Source organism: Carettochelys insculpta, chromosome 13 (genome assembly GCF_033958435.1).
Source record: "Carettochelys insculpta isolate YL-2023 chromosome 13, ASM3395843v1, whole genome shotgun sequence".
In the NCBI taxonomy this organism is placed as follows: domain Eukaryota; kingdom Metazoa; phylum Chordata; order Testudines; family Carettochelyidae; genus Carettochelys; species Carettochelys insculpta.
The window spans coordinates 19,705,330-19,726,859 of NC_134149.1; the positions used below are offsets into that span (position 1 = coordinate 19,705,330).

At 42.5% G+C, this 21,530-nt stretch overlaps 1 protein-coding gene across 2 annotated transcripts; it reads left to right on the plus strand.

Annotated features, from left to right (window-relative positions):
• The first annotated feature begins 452 nt into the window (after positions 1-452).
• Positions 453-8,628, plus strand: SERTM2 (serine rich and transmembrane domain containing 2). Of its 2 annotated transcripts, XM_075007927.1 has the most exons (3): positions 453-841; positions 2,696-2,758; positions 7,552-8,628. In XM_075007927.1, exon 3 carries the CDS (start codon positions 8,127-8,129, stop codon positions 8,403-8,405), a length of 279 nt encoding a protein of 92 aa, XP_074864028.1. In that variant the 5' UTR covers positions 453-841; positions 2,696-2,758; positions 7,552-8,126; the 3' UTR covers positions 8,406-8,628. The 2 variants fall into 2 exon arrangements, with proteins under 2 accessions (XP_074864028.1, XP_074864029.1); XM_075007928.1 differs by lacking the exon at positions 2,696-2,758.
• The last annotated feature ends 12,902 nt before the right edge of the window (positions 8,629-21,530 follow it).

Below are 21,530 nucleotides of genomic sequence, written 5' to 3' on the forward strand. Positions count from 1 at the left end.
CTCAGGAAAGCGCTAATAAAAAGTGGCTCGATAGCATGCTTAGGCATTACATTTCTTATTCCCATTCAGAGCATGGAGGTATGACCACAATGTTCTCATCTTGTAAGTCTAGGAATCATTTCATTACTCCCCAAGAAGGCAGCAGGGCTCTTTACCTAGCAGAAACATCTTTTGACATTAAATGAATTCTCCAAAGAAACTGCGTTAACCAAGCTCTCCTCCAGGGTTAAGCCTTGTATCGTATTTGGCAGCCTGGTACAAAGAGCAGCACTGGTTGACAGCTAAAGGGTGGACTCTAAAGGGTTAAAGAAAGGCTTGCACAAACTTTGCTTACAGTATAGCTTGCAGCCTCTTTGCTCTTGGTCTCTCCTCCCTCTCTCCCTCCTGAGGAGATGTACCAGCAGCGCTGGAGAGCTACCTTTCCTTCTGAATCTAACAACTGCAGACAGCAGCTAAAGGAGGGAACTGGCTGGTTACCGGTCTTTCCATTCAAGCGCTCCAATGAACAGAAGACACCCTCCGCCCTCCCTTGCTGAGGGAAGGAGAAGATGAGGATTTATGCTGGTAAATCAGTCTGTCAGCTGGCATCTCAAGAGCTGGAGTAAGAGTCACCTCTGCCTGTCATGCAGCAAAACATTTACTTCACGAACAGAGAAGGAGAAAGTGCACTTCGCAGGCTTGTGCCAAACAAGCTATTTTAGCTCAGCAGTAGGACAGCAAATATTTCTTCCAAAGACTTAGCCAGTGGTGGGAGATGTTCCCAGACAAATTCTCAGCAAATCCAAGGTCTGCACCAGAGGCTTGAACGCTTAGCCCCACCAGCCTGGCTTGCCAGAAAAAGGTAATTATGCTTTTTAAATTCTTTATTTGCCTCCATGCTGGCACAGCTGAGGCTTTGACATGTTAGTTTACACTTCAAGATCAAAACAAAAATATACCATCTGCCAATGAAAGAAAAGATCCACCCCCCGCCTCACATTTACACTAGGGAAAATGCAAGAAATTGATGCAAGTGACATTTCAATGATTTTTTTATGATTATTCAACATTATTTTTAAAGTGTAACTTATAATGCCAGGCAGGCAAATGCAGACTGAACTACTAGCTAGGAAAGCCCAAATTTTTGGTTTCAGATTGTGGCTCTTACTGTAATAACGGTCCCTTTTAATCCTGTTCTCATCTCTCTGTGGTAGTTTTAGTACTGGACGGAACAGCAAAACCAGCTAACAGCAAGTGATCCTTCACAATCTATTACATCTTAAACTGATAGTAAAGGAAGCATCTAAGACCAGACTACTAACTGTAATTGTCTAGCTGCACCTTATTTTCATCCTAGCTGTACTTATTGTGTTGCATGGTTTGAAAATCATTATTTCTCTTCCTTTGCTATATAAGCAAGGGAAGGGGTGGGAGTCAGGCTAGGTCATCAAAAACAGACAATCCTGAGCTTGCTGAGACCCCCTCAGCTCCTACTGGCTTCATCGGCAGGTGAATGAGTTCAGCACCTTGGCCTGCCGTCTGTCTGTTACGTATTGTGAAACAAAGTGTTCTGGTGTTGTTTTAAGCCTCCGTTTCCATTATTGATTTTTTATTAAGCTACATAAACTTGCTTAATTTAAATCATTTCTCAAAGTTGATTAGAAAATTATGACAGAATTCTTTGGACTCAGATGGCCTCATCCACTAATAAGAGTCTTTGTTAAAACTTAAGCAGGCATTCCAAGAGTCATGCATGTTGAAATGACCAGTCTGTATTTCCAATTCGTACATTTAGCAGTAAAATTCCCTTTGGCTGTCATAGTAACTGAATCCTTTCAGGAAAAGATATAGGTAATTTCCCTATTTTCAAGAGTCCAGATTAACTTTGTCTCCTGATGTTACCTGCAATTCTCTGTGAATGAGCCATAGTAACAAAAATCCATTTTAAATCTTCACTATTAATCTTTTATATGTATTTATTCAAACTCTTGGCTTGGAATTAATTGTCGTACTTGAACTACTAATGTGCTTAGCACAATAGAGTCTAATTTTCAGAAGTACATAAAGCCATTAGCCCCTCTGCTCCGTAGGGAGAGAAGCAGACCTCAGTTTTCCACACCAGCTAACATAGCTGCAGAAAGTGGGTAAGGACAATGTTCTGCACTTTCCTCAGAGCACACATCGGACTACATATTGATTACACTTTGGCAGCGACTGAGAAATCCTAGAATATCAAAGTGGGTGTAACTCAACAATTTCCCTCCATACCTTGTGAGTCTGTTCTTTCTTGGGGGGCGGAATCATGCTTTATCTAGGCAACATGGGGGAATTATAAGAGTGAAATGTATTGACCCCACCCACTCGGATCCAAACTCCATGGCTGGAGCACAGACTCTTTCCTCAAGTCATCTGCCGCAGCCTATGTGCTGAAACAGCAGCGCAGCCCGTTAACACCAGTCCAAGGCCATTTAGCCTGGTAGGGTGCCAGCATCCTTTGGGAACATGGATATCATGGTTCTGTCCATGCTGGCCTATGTGGAGACAACACTGAGACTCTGTGGCACATAAAGGAGGGGTTCCAGCATGGGGCACTCAGGGCAATCTGCTCTTGCTGGCAGTCTCCCCCAGTGTGAATGTTGCTCGAAGTGTGCAGCCTGAGGTCCCTTCCAGCCCTATGGCTCTATTATGTGAATTCATTTGTCCTTTCTCTGCCCAGATGTCTCCTCAATAGACATGCTCCTGACTGAGACGGGAGAAGTACTGAGTACTTTAGCGATGGGTGAGTTGTGTTCCTAACGACTGTGTTTTAGTGAAAGAGGCCTGTATTGCTTTTTATAGATTTGAAACAGACAGAATCATTTGACATCTGGGCCTCCCAAGCCTTTATACAGCATTTTATTTTATATATATATATATATATATATATATATATATATACACACACACACACACATACACACAGGCCCATGAGGCCCATGTTTCCAATGGCACCAGTGATTTTTCTACTCCATTCACCTGATAAAGTGGATTTTATCCACAAAAGCTCATGACCTAACAGAGGGGAGAGCAAACATTTTATACGGCACTCCCCTTTGCAGCCCTGCAATTAGCGGGGGCCCCCCAGATGGCCCTGGAAGCAAGCAGTGGTCTCCTGCAGTGATGCACTGCACCCCCTTGGTGGCAGAGGCCACGAGGTGGGTGGGAGAGGGAGCCAGTAGAGGCTGCAGTGGGAGGGAGGGGAGAATGGAAATTATTAGGATTATTAGGGTCAGGAGCAGTTCCTCTGGCATGCCAGGGGTTACCTGAGTGTGGCCAGTGGCTGGGGGGAGGGTGTCAGAGTAAGCAGTTGCACTGCCCAGCAAAGGCAGCTGCAGGACTCCATGGGGCAGGCTGCATGCTGGGTTCTGTCCATGCATGGAGCAGCAGCGGGGCCAGGTGCTGGGCTGAAGGGAGGCAGCGGTGGCATATGTGCCCTCCAGGTGCACAGGGGGAATGTCCCATTGTAAGTGAGAATGGGCAGGGCACATGTCTCGCCTGCACTCCCTCCTGTGGAACCGACTTTTTCCCCCATTACTGACACTGTGGCTGCAGGAAGTGGGACTTTGCAACACCCCCCCTAAAAAATTTCACACCCCTCAAGGGGACATGCCCCACACTTTGTGCTCCCCTGACATGATAAACGAGTTAGTCTGTAGGGTGCTACAGGACTGCTTGTCACCAGTGATTCTGGCTGCCTCAAATTTTGGGTGCTCAATTTGAGATAACACAAAGTGGCCTGATCTTCAGAATGGGCTAAACACCTGCCCTCTGGAACCCCAGTCCATTTAGGGCCCCAGTGTCCAATACGCTCTCTGTTCGCACTTGTGGCAAACTGGATTGTGCCTTGTGGCAAAATGTGGCTCCTTAGAGACACACACATGGAGCGCCCTCTGCTTGCTCCATGCACGTACCCCATCACTTGGCTGCTCCTCCCATGCCTTCGGTGGCTGCGGCCCACCTCAGCTCATTACCGAGGCTCACAGCACAGTGGCACCTCCAGCCGTCAGGCAACTCCAGCCGCGGTGTGACTCGCATGGTGGCACAGCTCCAGTAAGGCGTCTGCAGTTTATGCGGGGGTGTGTGTGCCTGGCTCAGGGAGGGGCAGTGCCTGGCTCTGGGGGAGGGCCTGTTGCAATTCTTAAATTTCTTTTGGACACCACTGACTTAGGGCATCAATTTGAGTACAGAATATCACTACCCATTTTTGAAAATCCAGGCCTTGATATTTACAGTTTGGTTTTTGAAGTGTGTTGAAAGAGTTAAAAAAACATAGAATGAATGAGATTCCTCTCCAACAGACTTTGTCCTGGTTTGCCTGGGCAGGTTAATAAGTAATAAGAATGAAAGGAACTTGGAAAGATTTAAAAAAAAAAGCAAAAAGCTGGGAGCCCACCAAAATAGCACAAGAACTCCAGCTTTCAAAAAGCAGATTTCGAAAATTCAAAAAATTGGAGGCAAAGGGTATCATTTGCACAGGTATAAATGTAAACAGAAGGTGTTAATCTGGATTTACACTGGTGTAGTTCATCTGGCCCTTGGACTGCTGCTTGGAAGTTTAATTCAATTAAAATAATATGTGCTAATGCTACATAAAACCAGACTCAAATGCAGGGATCATAATGTGCTGAAGTCCAGGTGGCTTATTTGTTTTCAATCAGGGTATTTTTTGTGTGTTGTCTGAAGCATCTGAGAAATCTGGAGAGACTGTGGGAGGATGATTGAGGTAGAAAAAAGGGAATAATGAAAGCCTGTTTGACACTTTCAGAAATAGCATCTTTCTAAGCTTTGAAAGGACAATACAAAAACTTTACAAATACTTTATACTTTGCCCTCAGGAAGGTCTATAATTATGTGTGGATAAATCACCTTGTTTTAAAATTGCATTTATTACAGTGCTGTCTGTGACAGCGTAAATGAGGATTTCTCAACATTTCCAAAAACTTTTGATTTCTTGGAAAGTTTAAAACTTGGTCATAAGAAATGCATTTGGCATAAATTGTAATGGTCTACAATACAAATTAATTATTTAACTACTTGGGCAAGCTTTTGTTACCCTGGGTTCACAAAGACTGTCTAACATTGCTTACAAGGGAGGTTTTCAAGAACACCTTGGAGGATTTAGGTGCCCAAGTTCATTGACTTCTAAAGGACTTTGTCTCTTAAATCTTTTACTTTTTCAAAATCCCCCTTCATTCCTAGTGCCCCACCTTCACGTGCCAGCCCCACAGGAACACCGCTTGCTGGCGATGTTGCATATTTAATCCTCGGGGTGGTGTCTGCACTAATAATTTCGAAGTACAGCTTCAAAGTAGAGTGTCTACAAACACCCTACTTCGAAGTTAGACTTTGCAGTAGGGCACTACTCCATTCCCAGGAATGGAATAAGGACTTCGAAGATGGGCTCCCTACTTCAAAGTTAACTTAGAAGTAAAGGAAAATGTGTGTAGACTCTCTGCTGGCTACTTCAATGTACTGCCTAACTTCGAAGTTACTTCCTAGTGTAGATGCACCAAGGGACTTGCACTATTTGGCAATAACCACCACTATCCTGGCCCCACCGCTAATCTGGTCCACTCTTTAAGTTAACACTGATCTGACACAGTTTGTTCTAGAGCTATTTGTAATGGGCAATCAAATTCCCAGATGTGCTGGAAAAACAGCTTTATTCTGGTATTCTTCCCCCTACCCATGTTGGGGCCCACTGGAAGCTAGTTTGGGGGCAGTTCAGTCCCTCAGCACTCATAGCAGCATGCTTTAACTATGCCTCCTTTTGCCCCTACACCCCAGAGGGTGAAACAGTCCACTACCCACTCATGGATTACTCCAGGTGAGTCTCCAGCTGACTGTCTAAACCAGCAGCACAGCACTGTTTGACCACTGTATCATTCTGCAGGATCTGGCACACTATTCTGTCTTTTTTTATACTGTCTGACACCATGGGGGATCCCAGCAAATGCTGCAGTAACGTGGAGAGAGTGTGTTCAGCCCTTCAGTAACCCTCAAGCTAGCTCAATGAGAGTACTGACAGGACCTATGAGCAGTGTGAAGAAGACTGCTATAGAAGTGAAAAAGTGCTTGTCTTTTTCCCACCAGAGGAGAATGTGGCACAGAACTGTGGGCAGAAAAGGTTAAAAACAAACAAACAAACCAAAAAAAGCAGAACTAACAAGGGAGGTTTAGGTTGGACATTAGGAAAAAGTTCCTAACTGTCAGGGTGGTCAAACAGTGGAATAAATTGCCAAGGGAGGCTGTGGAATCTCCATCGCTGGAGATATTTAAGAACAGGTTAGGTAGATGTCTGTCAGGGATGGTTTAGACAGTACTTGGTCCTGCCATTGGGGCAGGGGGCTGGACTCGATGGCCTCTTGAGGTCCCTTCCAGTCCTAGCATTCTATGATTCTATTTCACCTCTGAAGGTGCATTTGTCCAAATTAAGATGTTTCACTTAATTTTATTTCTGCAACATTGAAATGTTTTGTTTCAACTTTGTTTCATTTAACTTTAACATTTTAATGTTTAGTGTGTGCATATAATGTGTGCATGTGGTGTTTTACATTATTGGCTGTGTCTACACTACAAAAATAACTTCAAAGTTGCTTACTTCGAAGTACAACTTCAAAGTAGAGCATCTACACACACCCTATGTCAAAGTTCAACTTCAAAGTACGGCACTACTCCATTCCCGGGAATGGAGTAAGGACTTTGAAGTTGGGCTCCCCACTTCAAAGTTAACTTCAAAGTAAGGGAAAAATGTGTGTAGACTCTCTGCTGGCTACTTCGATGTAGTGCCTAACTTTGAAGTTACCTTTGAAGTTATTTCCTAGTGTAGATGCACCCTATTATGTTTCAGCATTGACAAAATGTTTTTACCTCATCAAAATAAAACATTCTGATGCTTCCTAACAAATGCTTTTGGAATTTCTGTTGTATGAGAGATTTCTCACTGTTCCAATTTGGAATGGGATCAGTTTCTGAAATGTCTGAAGTACCCCGGAATGAAAATCTCCCTTCTGCCCAGCTTTGCTTATAGGTGGGAAGTGGACACTTGTACACAGGGCTCAGTTCTTCATCAGTCTTCTTCACACTGCTCATAAGACTCCCTGTTCTGGCAGTGCCTGAGCTCTCAAGTTACACCTGAGATGAGACGTGTGTAACTTTATGTGTAGGAAGGCAATGGGGTTCATATCTTTACTTCCATTAATTTTGTGGCCCACATCTCTATAATCAATAGGTATTTCCCTAACTCAAAGCACAGAATGCGAGAATAGGAAATGATAGTGAACTGTGTAGGGTAACAGTATCCTTCCTCTAATGATATAAACATGCTGTACTCTGCAAGATTGCCAAAGGGCTCGTAGGACCATGTTAGTGAATTCATTAAATTACCCCTGTAAATATAATGTTCTAATGATGATCAGATCAGATACAGGTTTCTTACTATTCTTTATCTCTGTCAGGTTTGGTCTGATGAGAGCACGCTACGTAGTACAAACTGAGTTTACTAATGGTTTTTGTTCTCTCTTTTCCTTTTAGAAAGGCAGAGATTTTGAATGACCCTAATGACAGAATCAGTTCAATGTGGAAAAGGGCTCGTTTTGTCTAACACTCCTTATTCTAATCACTGACCCCCATAGTTTTGGAGAGTGCAGATCAACCACTATTTTAGCAAGAAATAAAACAAGCTTGCCAGATCGCGCAGGAATAAATCATCTGCAATGCAATAGGTTGGCAGGAATGCCTGCCTAGAGCTAAGATGGGCAACAACTCAGATCTTTCAGTTCCAGAAGAGGACAAAAGCATTTTTACCTGAAGAGATCTGGGCAAATTCAAACTCTGTGAGAGCAGAAGAAGGTATGACAACAAAAACCACTCTCTCACAGGGGCATGTGACAAATTACTTCCAAAGGCTCCTGTAAAACAATTTGCTTAACCTAGTGGAGGGGAGATCTCACAACCAACTCAGTCGTGCTTTCTCTACAGAACGCTGGTCAGACCCCATCCCACTTTCAGATGCAAACCCCCTTTCTGGATTTTCTTCATGACAGGGGTAAAGAAATGCAATATTTTAACTGTGAATAGAGAAAATGGACAAAACCTGAGAGTGCGCAATGACTGATTACGTTAAACACCGTGGGAATATTACTGGCCGTGTCTACTTACCAACCCTGGCTACAGAAGCAGCCACAACAGAAGATAAATATGCCAACTTGTATTTGTATGTTGGCTTGTTCATGACTTTCCTGGCTGTCATTCTTGTACTACTCTTCACGATGCTCTTTCGCTTGAAGCACGTTATCACTCCAATCACCACCTCACCGGAGAGCACACAGACCGTACAGGAGTTTACAAATGTAGAAATGATAGGCAGGGCTCCTAGCACTCATTGAGACAGAAACAAAAGTAAAGAGGAAAGAATTGTGCAGCCCATAAAGCACGTTTTGTTTGGCAAAATGTGTGCGCACTTCATGGGAAAGGGACCCGACCTACACACTCTGCTCTGCACTGTACTGCACATGTACCAAATATATTCGGCATCTAGGGCAGTACCATTTGCATCACTTGTGAAATAAATCATAAGATATCCAATAGGCTTAGGACACTCCTGCTCTCTGAAGGCTACAAGCAAGATGTACTGAAAGGTTTGGTTTCTATGTGACGATGGTACACATGTCCTAAACAAAAATCTATGCAACAGAAGCTTAACTGCCTGTCAGGGGAGACTGAGCTGCTCCTGAAAAGATTAAGGCAAATGATACATAAAAAAAAATTAAAAAAAAAAAGCTACTGTAATGACAGACAAAAAATTTACAAGAATGTTTGCTGAAAGATATATAGTCACAGAATTAGTTTCCCCTCTGTTACTGGAGCAAATTCCTTGCCTGATAAGAGACTTGACTCAAAGTTAATTCGTGACATGTGCAAAAAGCCCACAGGGCACATACAAAAAAAAAAAAAAATGAAGAGTGGTGTAAAAATCCCCAGACGTCCATCCCATTCAAGAAGGAAAATCTTAAACGGTATCTTTTCCACTTGGAATAGCATATTTGCAAAATGCAATTTTGGAAATATGCAGGTGTTCCTGCTAAAAGGCCAATGCGCACCATTTATTGAGGCCATTATTTTCATCCATTAAGAACCGAACAAATAGGCTCTGTCTACACGAGAAGCTCTTCCTAGCAAAACTGGGCTTTTCTTTGGAAAAAATGTGGAGTGTCTCCACGCAAAATGTGCTGTGTCAACAGTTTGTCAACAAAACCCGGCACATCCGCTGGCAGCATTAAACCTCTCCCCGTTCAACTACAACGCCTCTCTTGACAGTGTTCTGTCAACAAAAAAGCCATGTAGACACTCTGGGGCCCTTGTATCGACAGAGAGGGCTTCCAGTTCACCAGTTCTGTCGAGAGAGGGCCGGGCACTCTGGCTGCTCTCTCGACAGAGCGGACTGCTCTTTTGATCTGCTTTTATGTGTAGATGCAATCTGTTGACAGAAGTTTTGCCAGGAAATCCCTTCTGACAGTGACTTCAGTCGACAGAGGCTTCTCGTGTAGACAGGGCTACAGGTGAACAGTACATTCCAATAGTCAGAAAGAGGCAGTTCATTCAGAATGAAAGAAAATAAAAGGTAAAGGTGTTTGCATGAAACAAGCAGTGTGAGTCATATTCAGAGGACACACTGCCTCTGTCCCTGCCCTGCCATTGCAGGAATTGCCTCCCTAAAAACAAGGTTAGTGTCTTTCAGTTTACCTAGGGCTTGTCTACACTTGCCCCCAACTTGGAAGGGGGCATGGTACTCAGGGTGATGGGAGATTATTAATGAAGTGCTGCACTGAATATGCAGCGCTTCTTTAGGCTAATTCACCCACGTGGCAACTTCCAAGTGTCAAACTTTGAAGTGCCAGCATGCAGGAAGCCAAGGGCACTTCGAAGTGCTCACTTTGCTTCATAGTGCCTTTATCCCCAAAATTTTGAGGAGTAAAGGCACTTTGAAGTGCCTGCAGCTACACGCATGCCATCACTTCAAAGTTTGACACTTTGAAGTTGCTGCAGGGGAAAATTTGCCAAATGAAGTGCTGCATATTCACCACAGCACTTCATTAGTAATCTCCCATCACCATGATTATCATGGCCCCTTCGAAGTTGGGGGCAAGCATAGACTGAGCCCTTGTGTTGCTCAATTCTTAAAATACTATTTAATGTTAGTGAATCAAGTAGGCAGTGACAGGCCCAAATTCAAAGCAAGCTTTTCTCTCGCTCCATGTAATTGTTTTCCTCTTAAAACACATCAAAACTCCCAATGCTTTTCTCCCAGGTATACAGGGTGGTGAGAAGAGGAAGAGAAGAGAATGCCAAGACCCCACGCTGCAATAATAAACCAGCATACACAGCTGGGTACTCTAGAGTTATAGTAAACGACCAATTAGTGTGCATACAAAGGGCAGGTAAAGCTGAGCACTGAAATAGCAGAGCAAGATCGCAGCTGATCAAGTGGGACAGTAAGGCAAAAAAAATCTAAATATATGAAACAATATTCTGGGAATATCCTTGCAATGTCTCTCTCCATAAACATGCAATGCCCTATGTTTAGGAAAAAAAAAGGCTTTCTTCACATGGATGGAAAGATGTCAATTAAATACAGCATATCACTTCTGTTGGGCTGCTGTCCTTCAGCATTTAAGAGTCAGATAATTTTAAACTCATGTACTGGGCAGGTGCTTCCCCATGGACTTTCACTAGCACTGTCTTATCTCCTTTGCTCCCATCTAAACCTAGCCTTGTCATAAAGCTCCCTGATGCTTTCCACTTTATGTACAATCATTTGCCAACACTCCTCTCTCCAAGGGCCTGTAAAGTGTAAATTCCCCCACACACAAACAGAGCTAAAATTGGCAATGACACTGACTTTCCGAAGCTGTAATAATTACAAGAACTAGCTCTTCCTATCGTTCGGGAATTGTGGTTTCTTTATACTTGGGGGGCTGTCATTCAGTGGGTTGTTCTGACTAAGGAGTCTGGTTTCCTTATCTATGGGGAAAAACAAGGGGCTGAAACAACACTGGTCATGAATGGTCCACAGTACAGAAAGGATTCGCATTACTGTCACTGCAGTTCTGACTACAAGGCTATTCAAAGATTCTCGATAAAGAATAGCACCTTTTGTACTCAATATACTCCCATGAGCTGCAGGAAACATGGAGAAAACAGTGCAGTAACTATGTACATAAACACCACATTCAATACACTCACAGCAATATCACCCCTACTGCCTTGGACTTCAGAATGTATTTGCCTGGAAGAAAAATGCAGGCCAGGTCACAGGTTATCCTGTACTCTTGTACCATGGGGTCTTCACGTGAGCATCTACTAGAGAGGATCTTGATTTAACAGTATATCTGAAGGATGGTACTTCTGAGAGTACAGAACTCTCCCTCTTGTTGTTCCCCATTGATCATAGGTGTCAAGCTTCTACTTGCTGTAGGATTTAAACCTTAATCCCACTAAATCAGATTGCTAATAATTAGGACAGACTGTGTATTTGCTGAGGACAACCTTAAATCCACCATCATCTTTTTCCTGAGACTTTTAAAAATCTACAGTAGCCATAAGATTCCGACCAATCCTTAGTCCAATGAATAGTCTCTGAGAAACAGCCTTCTATCACAACCACCCGTAGGAGGAAATGTTTTTCTGCCAAGAAACAGACAGAGCTGCAGATATATTTAAGGAAAATATTTTAGTACAATAAAAATGACTAATTGATTTGGGGCCCAGTCTTGATAGTTGTGAATTCAATAGCAGATTTGATTTGAGGCCCTTAATTTTTCTGGTAAAATATTTTAATTCATAAAACTGATTTAATAAATATATTGTAAATGAAAGATGGATCCATTTATATTTAATCATTTATTGTTTGGGGGCAGATAATATATTTCTACACAATATTGACAGGAAAGGCAGCCAGAGCTACCAGCATACAGCACCACCTTTTCCTTCCCAATGTTTTCTGTCTCCATGTCAGACAGCATGTAGCTATACAGCTCAGTATGCCCTGTGCCCTGGTATGTTCCCTCAGTAGGCTGTTTCCATCACACACATTATACACATATTTATATTTTTGTTAGAAAGAACATATTCACTGTGTGCACTTTGTCTTTTTTAAGCGTAAGAAATTTTAAAGCCTGAGTTTCTCAAACAAATAAAATATGTGTTCTCCATTTGCTGTCTTTTTATTGCTGTTTGTAATTTCCAAGAGCATGGACTTCTGGGAAAAGAAATGCCCGGCTAGAACTTGCTTTTGTGGATCTATTCGGGTTGGCAGAATTCACTGGGCTTTGGTATTATTTTGGTTACGGTGAATGACAACTACAACTGAAGCACTGAGTTGTTGATCTGTAATGCTGTGGTCCCATTTCACCACCTTTTCCCTCCTCAAGCTTTATTTGTTTGCTTCCCACTTGTCCATCTGCTAAAAATTACTTTTACAAAACCTCAGAAATACTATACATCACTTAGAATCATCTGGTTGCTTTCTACCATTCCCATAATGGGCACAGGGTTAGCAGCTCAGAGTAGGCTCACATGGAGGAAAAATACACTCCTCCAGTGGTCACGCTGATTTGAACTGAATCATTAGGACTTCTGGAGAATCACAGAAATAAGTACCACAAGATGAGATTAATTGCAAGACCAGCTATGCACCCATGCAGGAGACTAAAGGGACATAAGGAGTGCCCATACTCTGGATTTCTTGCATTGCCAGAGCCTCTGCAGATTACTTCCAACCTGAGCAAAACACCAGGCTTGATTGACTGAGCACTAAGTTGGTTCTGGCCCTACTTCTGGTAGAGAGAGAAACTACTCAGTGTTCCTCCCTTAGGCAGGAATGTAAGGTTCCAGTGGTCCTGACCACCGCTGTCATCCCACGAACTAACTTGAGCATACGGAACTATCTCATCCATAGAACAAGTGGGGGCAGCCACCATGAGGCCCCACAAAGTGCAGGGCTGAGGGCAGCCACCCTGAACTGTCCTGTGGTTGGGACGGCTCAGCACAAACCTGCCCAGAAGCTGGTCTACCTCTGCTACACTACTGGTGGTGGTGCAGGGGGGTCCCTGGGATAGGAAAGTTAAAATTACCCAAGGGCAGCAGATGGGCCCGCAGATGCCTGGGGGAAAAGGTGCTGTGCGGGCCAGCATGTGGCGCCAGGAGATAGGGATGGGTGCACAGAGACATCACCCCCCGCCCAATGGAGGTTGCCCACTGGTCCACTAGAACAGGGGCGAGCAAACTTTTTGTGTCAGGCCCCATTCTTCATCCCTGCAATTAGCAGGGTCCCCCCAACCTGTCTAATGTAATTCAAACTGATGGAAATTTCACTTATGTTTATATGAAAAAACACCCTTTCAGGATGCGTAAGAAAATGAGCCGGTCGAGTGTAAAAACTCTATCAATCCATATATAAATGTGAATACACATATGTAAAAACAATAACACTTTCCACCTTTTTAAAGCTCTTTGGAGTTCTACTATGAAAGCAACATTGAAAGAACCATTGACAGATAAACACAGCAGAGACAGACTCCCCACGCAGAGATTTGCAACTAGAAGAGCCATAACTAGACACAGAAGCTGGCTAGGATCAGAATGCCAAGACGGCTTTTCCTTTGTTAAACTTCTGCTGGTAACTGTCCACCAAGTTACAACCCAATTCACCAGTTCCCCACCTGACTACCTGCTTCTGGACCCAGAGTGAACAGTTATTTGCAAGAAAATCAGAAAAATGTGGTTGTAGTGTACAGACCTAAGTGTCTGGTTACTACAGGTGGTTAAAAAAAAATACAGGGTGGGATTTTTCCTCCCTGGTAACTTTTGTCTGGTGTAGAGCTCATGGACCATCCCAAAATATAAACCATTTCTAAAAATTCAGTTTTCATCAATTTTTTTCAGACATCCACTCTTGTGGAATTTGAAAAGTCTCTAACTCTATTCTGAACAAACTAAGTAGAGCTCATGTGTTAGGCTGAGGGGATGGAGACAAATCCTTGATCCTCTATTACCATTCTGGCTTCAGAGAAGCTTTACTTGCCCCTTTTTCCCAGTTGAGGAAACTGAAGCTGGCTGTGTCTACACAAGCCCCAAACTTCGAAATGGCCACGCAAATGGCCATTTCGAAGTTTACTAATGAAGCGCTGAAATGCATATTCAGCGCTTCATTAGCATGTGGGCGGCCGCGGCACTTTGAAATTGACGCGCCTCACCGCCACGCGTCTCGTCCCGACGGGGCTCCTTTTCGAAAGGACCCCACCTACTTCAAAGTCCCCTTATTCCCATGAGCTGATGGGAATAAGGGGACTTAGAAGTAGGTGGGCTCCTTTCGAAAAGGAGCCCCGTTGGAACGAGACGCGCGGCGGTGAGGCGTGTCAATTTTGAAGTGCCGCGGCCGCCCACATGCTAATGAAGCACTGAATATGCATTTCAGCGCTTCATTAGTAAACTTCGAAATGGCCAGTTTGAAGTTTGGGGCTCGTGTAGACGTAGCCGCTCACAGCAGTGACTTGACCAAGATCCACCACCAAGGAGCAGCCAGCACACACATTTACAACCAAACCTTCTGGATCAGAGTGTAGATTCTACACTGATGTAAAAAAAACACTGGATGAAATCAATTCTAGTAATATGTAATGGCTGCACAAACTGTATCTCTGCGGACATTTGTATGCAAAGATGTGCAACATCTAGCTTTCACCTGCAGAGGTTTTGTGCTTCACCAACAGAACTGTTCATAGCAGAACACAGACTGTTGGCCACACATGCTTGACAAGTCATAGGAATGACTCATCTCAGAGCACAAATACCTCATTTAGCCTCTGAAGGCAAAGCTATAACTGACATGTGCTTGTCCTCTATCACAAACAAAGGCTGAAACAAAACAGGGACCAACCAAAGCTTTTTGTGTGTGTATGTGTGCTGAATATAAAAGGACAGATGTGAAATTCACACAGCATGGTAAGAGTCCCATAAAGGAAAAATGCAGAGGCAGCCAATTCAATTAATAAGATTCAAAACTTAGAATTTTAATGAGAACTCAATGTATGCCTAAACGAGCTAGTATTTTTTGCCTTAGTGCTTAAGCTTTGCCTAATGTTTTATCTCAACATAAGCTCCACTGTATCTCTTTCCTCAGAAAGTGTTCGCCAAGCAGAAGATGAGAATAAATACTTGGTGAGAAGTTCTAATACACTTTCCTTTTTACACTGGCTGGTCTAGCAGATCAGTGAAAACTTGGGACTATTCTTGGACTAGATAGCACTATTCACTGGCAGTCCGTTTTCCATAACAAAAAGAAACTACTATTGTTTTAAGTGGCAGATACAACAAAGGGCCCAAGAACTGAACAGGAGTTTGACATTAAGTTACCCTCTTAGGACAAGGGATGGTTCTTACAGGTTAGGGTCTGAACACCTGGGTTAAAGTACCTAGGAGTAGCTTGGATTCTGGCTGCCCATATCAAACTTGTTAAATGAGGAGACAGAACCTCATGGACCTTAAGCATGATGCCAAGTCAGCCCAGCTCGGAATGGAATGGTTCCAGACTCTGTGGGCATGTCTCACTTGATACTTAGTTTTATGTGACTGCTGTGGGGGTGGAATGATCAAATAGAAACACCCAAATCACACAACTATAGGAGGTAAACAAGAAACTCTATCCTATTGTCAGGCAAAGTTTTCTGAACACAAAAAGCCAGAGACATCTCTCCAAGGAGCAAACAATTTTTAATAAAGCTCCTTTAGCAATCTAATCCCTTGGTTTAAGATCAACTACAGCATATATAGCACATGTAGATATGTATGTATATAGAGATAGAGACACTTTCTCAAAAAAAAATTCCCCTTACATTTATATTGACATATAGTGTTCTCAAACTATATCACCTAAATACAGAATTAATATCAGGAAGACATCTAATATAATTTGGGTTCTTTAAAAAGAGGTGGAGCCAGGTTCATGTGAACAGCCCACACTACATGAGCCATCATTACATACTCATAGACCAATGTGAGAGCTACTTTTATAGGAGCACTTTCAGTTACTAGTTCTGAGTGCAATGCAGAGGGGCTCTAGGGAATGAAAAAAGAAGAGGCAAACAAATAAAAACATCACAAACCACGTACAGACTGCTGATTGCAGATGGGCAATAATTACTTTTGTTCTAAACTTTGCTTCCCCTAGCCTGACTTCACCAAACCAGACTTAATGCACGCCTAGGGTTACCATATTTGACCTTTCGAAAAGAGGACGCCTTGGAGAGGGAGGGTACGTGTATCAATATCTACCAACTCATGTTGTTTTAATGTATTAGATATACTATAACACATTAAGACAACATGAGCTATAGATACTCATACAGATACACTCCCTCTCCTGGGTGTCTTCCTTTTTATATGGTAACCCTACCACACCTACTTTCCAGGTGCAAGAATGAATTCTGCCCTCATGTGTCCTGATAACCAGGGCAAAGCCCCAGAACAAAGAATGCAGCCTGAGGAATTATGGCCAATGCATTCAAGGTATGCCCTTGTTTGCCTTCATAGTTATGTCCTATAGTTAATAGCCAGCAGATTTTTATTTTGCCATTTGTCATATCTGCATAATAAATTAATATAGAATTACTAAAAGCTGTGAATGGGCAGCAATGGGAGGTGAAGATTCTTCTACACAGAACAAGTTCAGTCGGGGGTTTTTCCCTTATTGCTGGACCCCAATGCAAAGATACTTCTGTGGTCAGAGCAATTCAGGGGCCATGGATATCCTGTCTTTGCCTCACAGTTGAGGCTGACAGCCGATATTCTAAGTAATACTGACCGTGCTGTGGTTTTATGATGTGAATATACTGACAGCAGCATAGCTATTCCCTACAGAATGGGAGGATAATTATTTTAATCTAAATTAGCTTCATAGCAGCATAACTGCAGCCATATTAGGGCTTTTATCTACACAACTTTTGATCGAAAAAAAAGAATAATGCCATAATGCCTCTAACCAAAATAGCTGTCAGTTAAATTTAAGCATAGACAAGGTCTATTTTAGTACAACTGCATCTATGCTACACCTTTTATCAACACAGCTACATCAAGGGGACAAAAATAAAATCATACTCTAACTGACAGAGCTATATTAACAAAACTCGTAAGTGTAGACCAAGCCTTAAACTTATTCAATGCCCGTAGGAAGGTTGAGAGGAGGACAAATAAGTTACCTGATATTTTCTTTTGTCTCCTACAACTGCAATTTCTCCATTAAAATGCTGTTGGCGTGAGATATAGTGAGTGGTCAACATGTACATTCATTGGCTGGCTAATGTGTTAAGATATGTTTTATAATTAGAATTCTTTAAGATTTTGAGGATTTCTAGAGGGAATTAGTTCTTTACAGAATGAGGGCTTTTTCCATTGTGGGATTCAGACCATAATTAGACAAAATGATGGACTAAGCCCCAATGGACAAAATGTTTTGTAATTGGTGTTCATTTGTGCTAGATAAACCCACAGAGACGGTGCTCGGGTTCTTTTCATCATAGTTGCTTTTGAAGCACAGTGCTCATCCTGAAGTCAGTTGTTAGGTAAGTATCAACAAGTCTGCTTAAGACTTGAGCCCTCTGACTGTGTTTGTAGGCTACTTGGCTAACAGGAACTAAGCAATCTTCTCTTCTACTAAGAAAAATAACACGGACTTAAGAAAATACAATTCTGTCAATAGTCATCCTCCACAGAAGCATTACACTGAACTAGGACTATGGTTGGTCTGTTCCAGTATGTGTTCCTATGTGTCCTAGGACTAGCATCCCTGGCAAAATATCTGAGTCATGCTCCAGGTCCTATTTGTCTGTGTGATCTAACCAAAGTAGACTGTGCAGGAGAACTGGTCCAACATACACAATATAGAACCAGGCCAAAAGCCAGCTGAGTATGGTTGTTGACAAAAAAAAAAAAAATCCCAGTTTAATCAAAACAAATTCTGTGTGCTTATGTTTTCTGCTTTCAGTAGAACATACAGTTATTGAAACTTATTTATCGCACCTGACATATTATCAAGAATACTTCCTCAATAAAAGAATCACTCTTCAGCACTTATAGTCCAGGCCTAAATAAAGTAGAGCTTGGTTTAAAATGAAAAACCTTAAGTCTCAGAAATATTTGCAATCACGTTGCTGTTTCTGGAAATCAAGGACACCAACAAGTAACCCAGTAACATTCACCTTAACCACAGATGTATTAGTATGGAAAAAATACAACAATGTTGTTTGTATATGCAGTTATTCCAGCTAATTAGCACCCAAGGGCAGTCTGTGATAAACAGAAAACATTAAGGGACCTGAAACGTAACCCCAGCTGTATTCTGCACGCTACCAGCCCTAGGTCCAGGCAGGACTTTTATAGGAATTTTCATCAACATGCTACCTTCTAAATAAAAGGAAGATTCAGATCCAGAACCTCCAAGGGGAACAAGTTTATGCACTGTGCCAGAGCCATTCTTGATAGTCAGTGCCCTGGAGAGAGAAAGAAATGCGACACTCTCTGCTCTAAGATGAGTCAGACAGTTTTCTTGTGAAGTTATGTACAAATAATTTGACATAAAATTCTCATTAAAATGAACTTCCTCATAACTGTGCCAGGTGTTTTCATCAGCACTCTCCAGCAGGCACTGAGAGATGCCTCCACTGTAGGATTCCCCTCCTTTACCACATACCACACTTCTAGGGACTCAGCAACTGATCAGGGGATATAGATCATTTTACAGAGGCAGCTGCCTCAACTTCAGAACAGGTTGATAGCGATCTAAAGTTGTAACAGTTTGATGGCTGTACAGTGGCCCTGCATGATGTAAGATGATGCTATCAGAACAGTTCTTACTAGCCAAATGGCTTGTTTCCCAAAGCCAAATTTAGTGCCATTGTTTCTGCAAAGTAGCAATGACTGATACACCGTAGGGAACATAGAATCCAATCACCCCTAGAGCAGGGGTGCTTAAACTTCTTAAACTTCATTGTACCGCGATCCTCTTCTGACAACAAAAAATACTACACAACACTAGGAGCAGGTACTAAAGCCAGAGCACGTCTGAGCTTCCCTCCCCCACCCCCCATATGATGGGGGGCAAAGCCAAAGCCTGTGCCCCTCCACCCCAGGAGGGAGGCCTTTAACCTGAGCCCCGCCACCCAGGGCTGAAGCCCTTGGTCTTTGGCCCTGGATAGAGGAGCTCAGGCTTCAGCCCCTGGCCCCAGCAAGTCTAATGCCAATCCAGACAAAACCCATTAAAAGGGGGCCATGACTCACTTTGGGGTCACAGCCCACAGTTTGTGAATCACTGCTCTAGAATATAGCTGAGGCAGATTCCCATTTCTGCTCCTACTGCCTGGATTAAACACTGAAGTCTATCACCATTATCATCATCAACCACCATGGGCTCAGAGCCCGTTGGCGTCTCATGCCTTTCTCCGTATTTCCTTCCATCTTTTCCGGTCCAGTGCGGAGTGGCTTAGTTTCTGTAGACTGAAGTCTATTCTCTTCTGTCAGTTCGTACTTTTTACACAGACTAAATCTCACTTAACAAAAAAATCAAATACATCAGTAACTAAAGCTTCAGTTGCTGGCCGTTTCCCTTCACTTGGCATGTACAATTTTTCCATCGTCGATCAGAATTTTAAATAAGGTACTGTGACAAAAAAAAAATACAGCAGTTTCTGTACTGAAAGAGAGAAGTGAAGTTACTGTAGTTGGAACTGTGGCTAAATAGGTAAGCACGCATGCTTTAGGCTGAGACAAACAGGACAATTGTGAGTTTAGTAATGTTTACTCTAGGGAAAGAGTAATGCAAAGTTGCCTTGTTTTGATATTAGCACATTTAACCATAATCACTCTCCCCAATGTAACAGGCTTCTTTTTTAGACCTAAGATGGCTAAGCTACAGTTGGTATAGATTTGACCCTATATATTTTAGTAGATTATAGCAAGATTGTGATACTAGACAGATGACATTCTGGAATCACAACACATTTGCTTATGTCTAATTGAGAAGTAAGCCTGTATTTGCAAAGTACATACGGACAGAGCTTTCCAAATTAATAACATATATTAAAGAACTGATCTGGATTATTTTTCCTTCTCCCCACCCAAAAAAAAAAAAATGCCTACAGCTGAAGACTTCATCACTTCCTACTGTGTGAAATTTATGTTGCACTGCCCACCATCTGGTTTGCCTCTACAAAACTGAGATATTTTGGCATTCCTGATGACAAAAATATTAACATTTAAAGAAACACAACGAGTTAAATAGTCACAGAGACATAGCTGTGTTAGTCTGTATCTTCACAAAACAAAAAAGCAGTCCTGTAGCATTTTAAAGACTAACAAAATAATCTATTAAGTGATGAGCTTTTGTGGGAGAGACCCACTTCTTCAGCTCTGGGAAATTCTGCTAAAGTAAACTGACATAAAGAGAATTTGACAGAAAGACAGAAAAAAATTGAAATGAAAACTGACGAATCAGCTACATAGGACAGAAGGAAGGGTGGCAAGAGGGGTGAAGGGGAAGGGAGTTACTTACTGCAAGCATCTATTAAGTTAACTGGGTTGGCTGAGGTTTCTACGAATATCAAAATGGCAAAATTGTCCTCATAATGCATAAGGTAATTGATAGCCTTGTTGAGATCAAGGTGTAAAGTATCAAACTTGGGAACAAACTCCAATTCAGATGTCTCCCTTTGTAATCTGGTGTTAAAGCCTCTGTTTTAGAATGCAAGTTTTCAGGTCTTGGATGCTATGGCCTGCTCCACTGAAATGTTCACTGACAGATTTATGTGCATTCAGATTCCTAAAGTCTGATTTGTGTCCATTCATTCTATGGCAAAATGATTATCCAGTTTGTCCAATGTACGTGGAAGAGAGGCATTGCTGGCACATGATGGCAAAAATTACGTTAGTGTAGGTACAGAAATATGAGCTCCGGATCATGTAACTGACGTGGCTAGATCCAGTGATCAGGTCTCCAGAGTAAATACATGGACAGAGTTGACAACAGGGTTTGTTGCAGAAAAAAGTTCCAGGATTAGTATTTTTGTGGTATGGTGTGTGGTTGCTCGTGCGAATTTTCCAGAGATTAGATGGTTGTCTGTAGGAAAGGACAGGTCTCTCACTCTGGGCCTGGGAGCGTGTAGCATGATGTGAGTTAAAGTTTGTTTTTAAGCTCAGATTCTGATTGGATCAGAATAACTGAACATATTTAAAAGGAAGAGCACTGGCACAGCCTAGATAGGTTGAGGATCCTTGATGAGGCTTATACACTAGTATGAAAAACTACTGCCAATGCTGCCCCTAATTTTTGCCATCCATGTGTGGAATAAATTTTATGTGCACCAAGGTGTGTGCAGATGTTCACCGCCATCAGAAACATGCTGCATCCCAGCTGGGGCATGGGAAGCACTCTGCTCATCAGCTAGGCAGCGTATGAATCTCTC

Excerpts from the sequence above, each read along its gene's own strand:
- SERTM2 (XM_075007927.1), top strand. The coding sequence starts at position 8,127 with ATGACTGATTACGTTAAACACCGTGGGAATATTACTGGCCGTGTCTAC.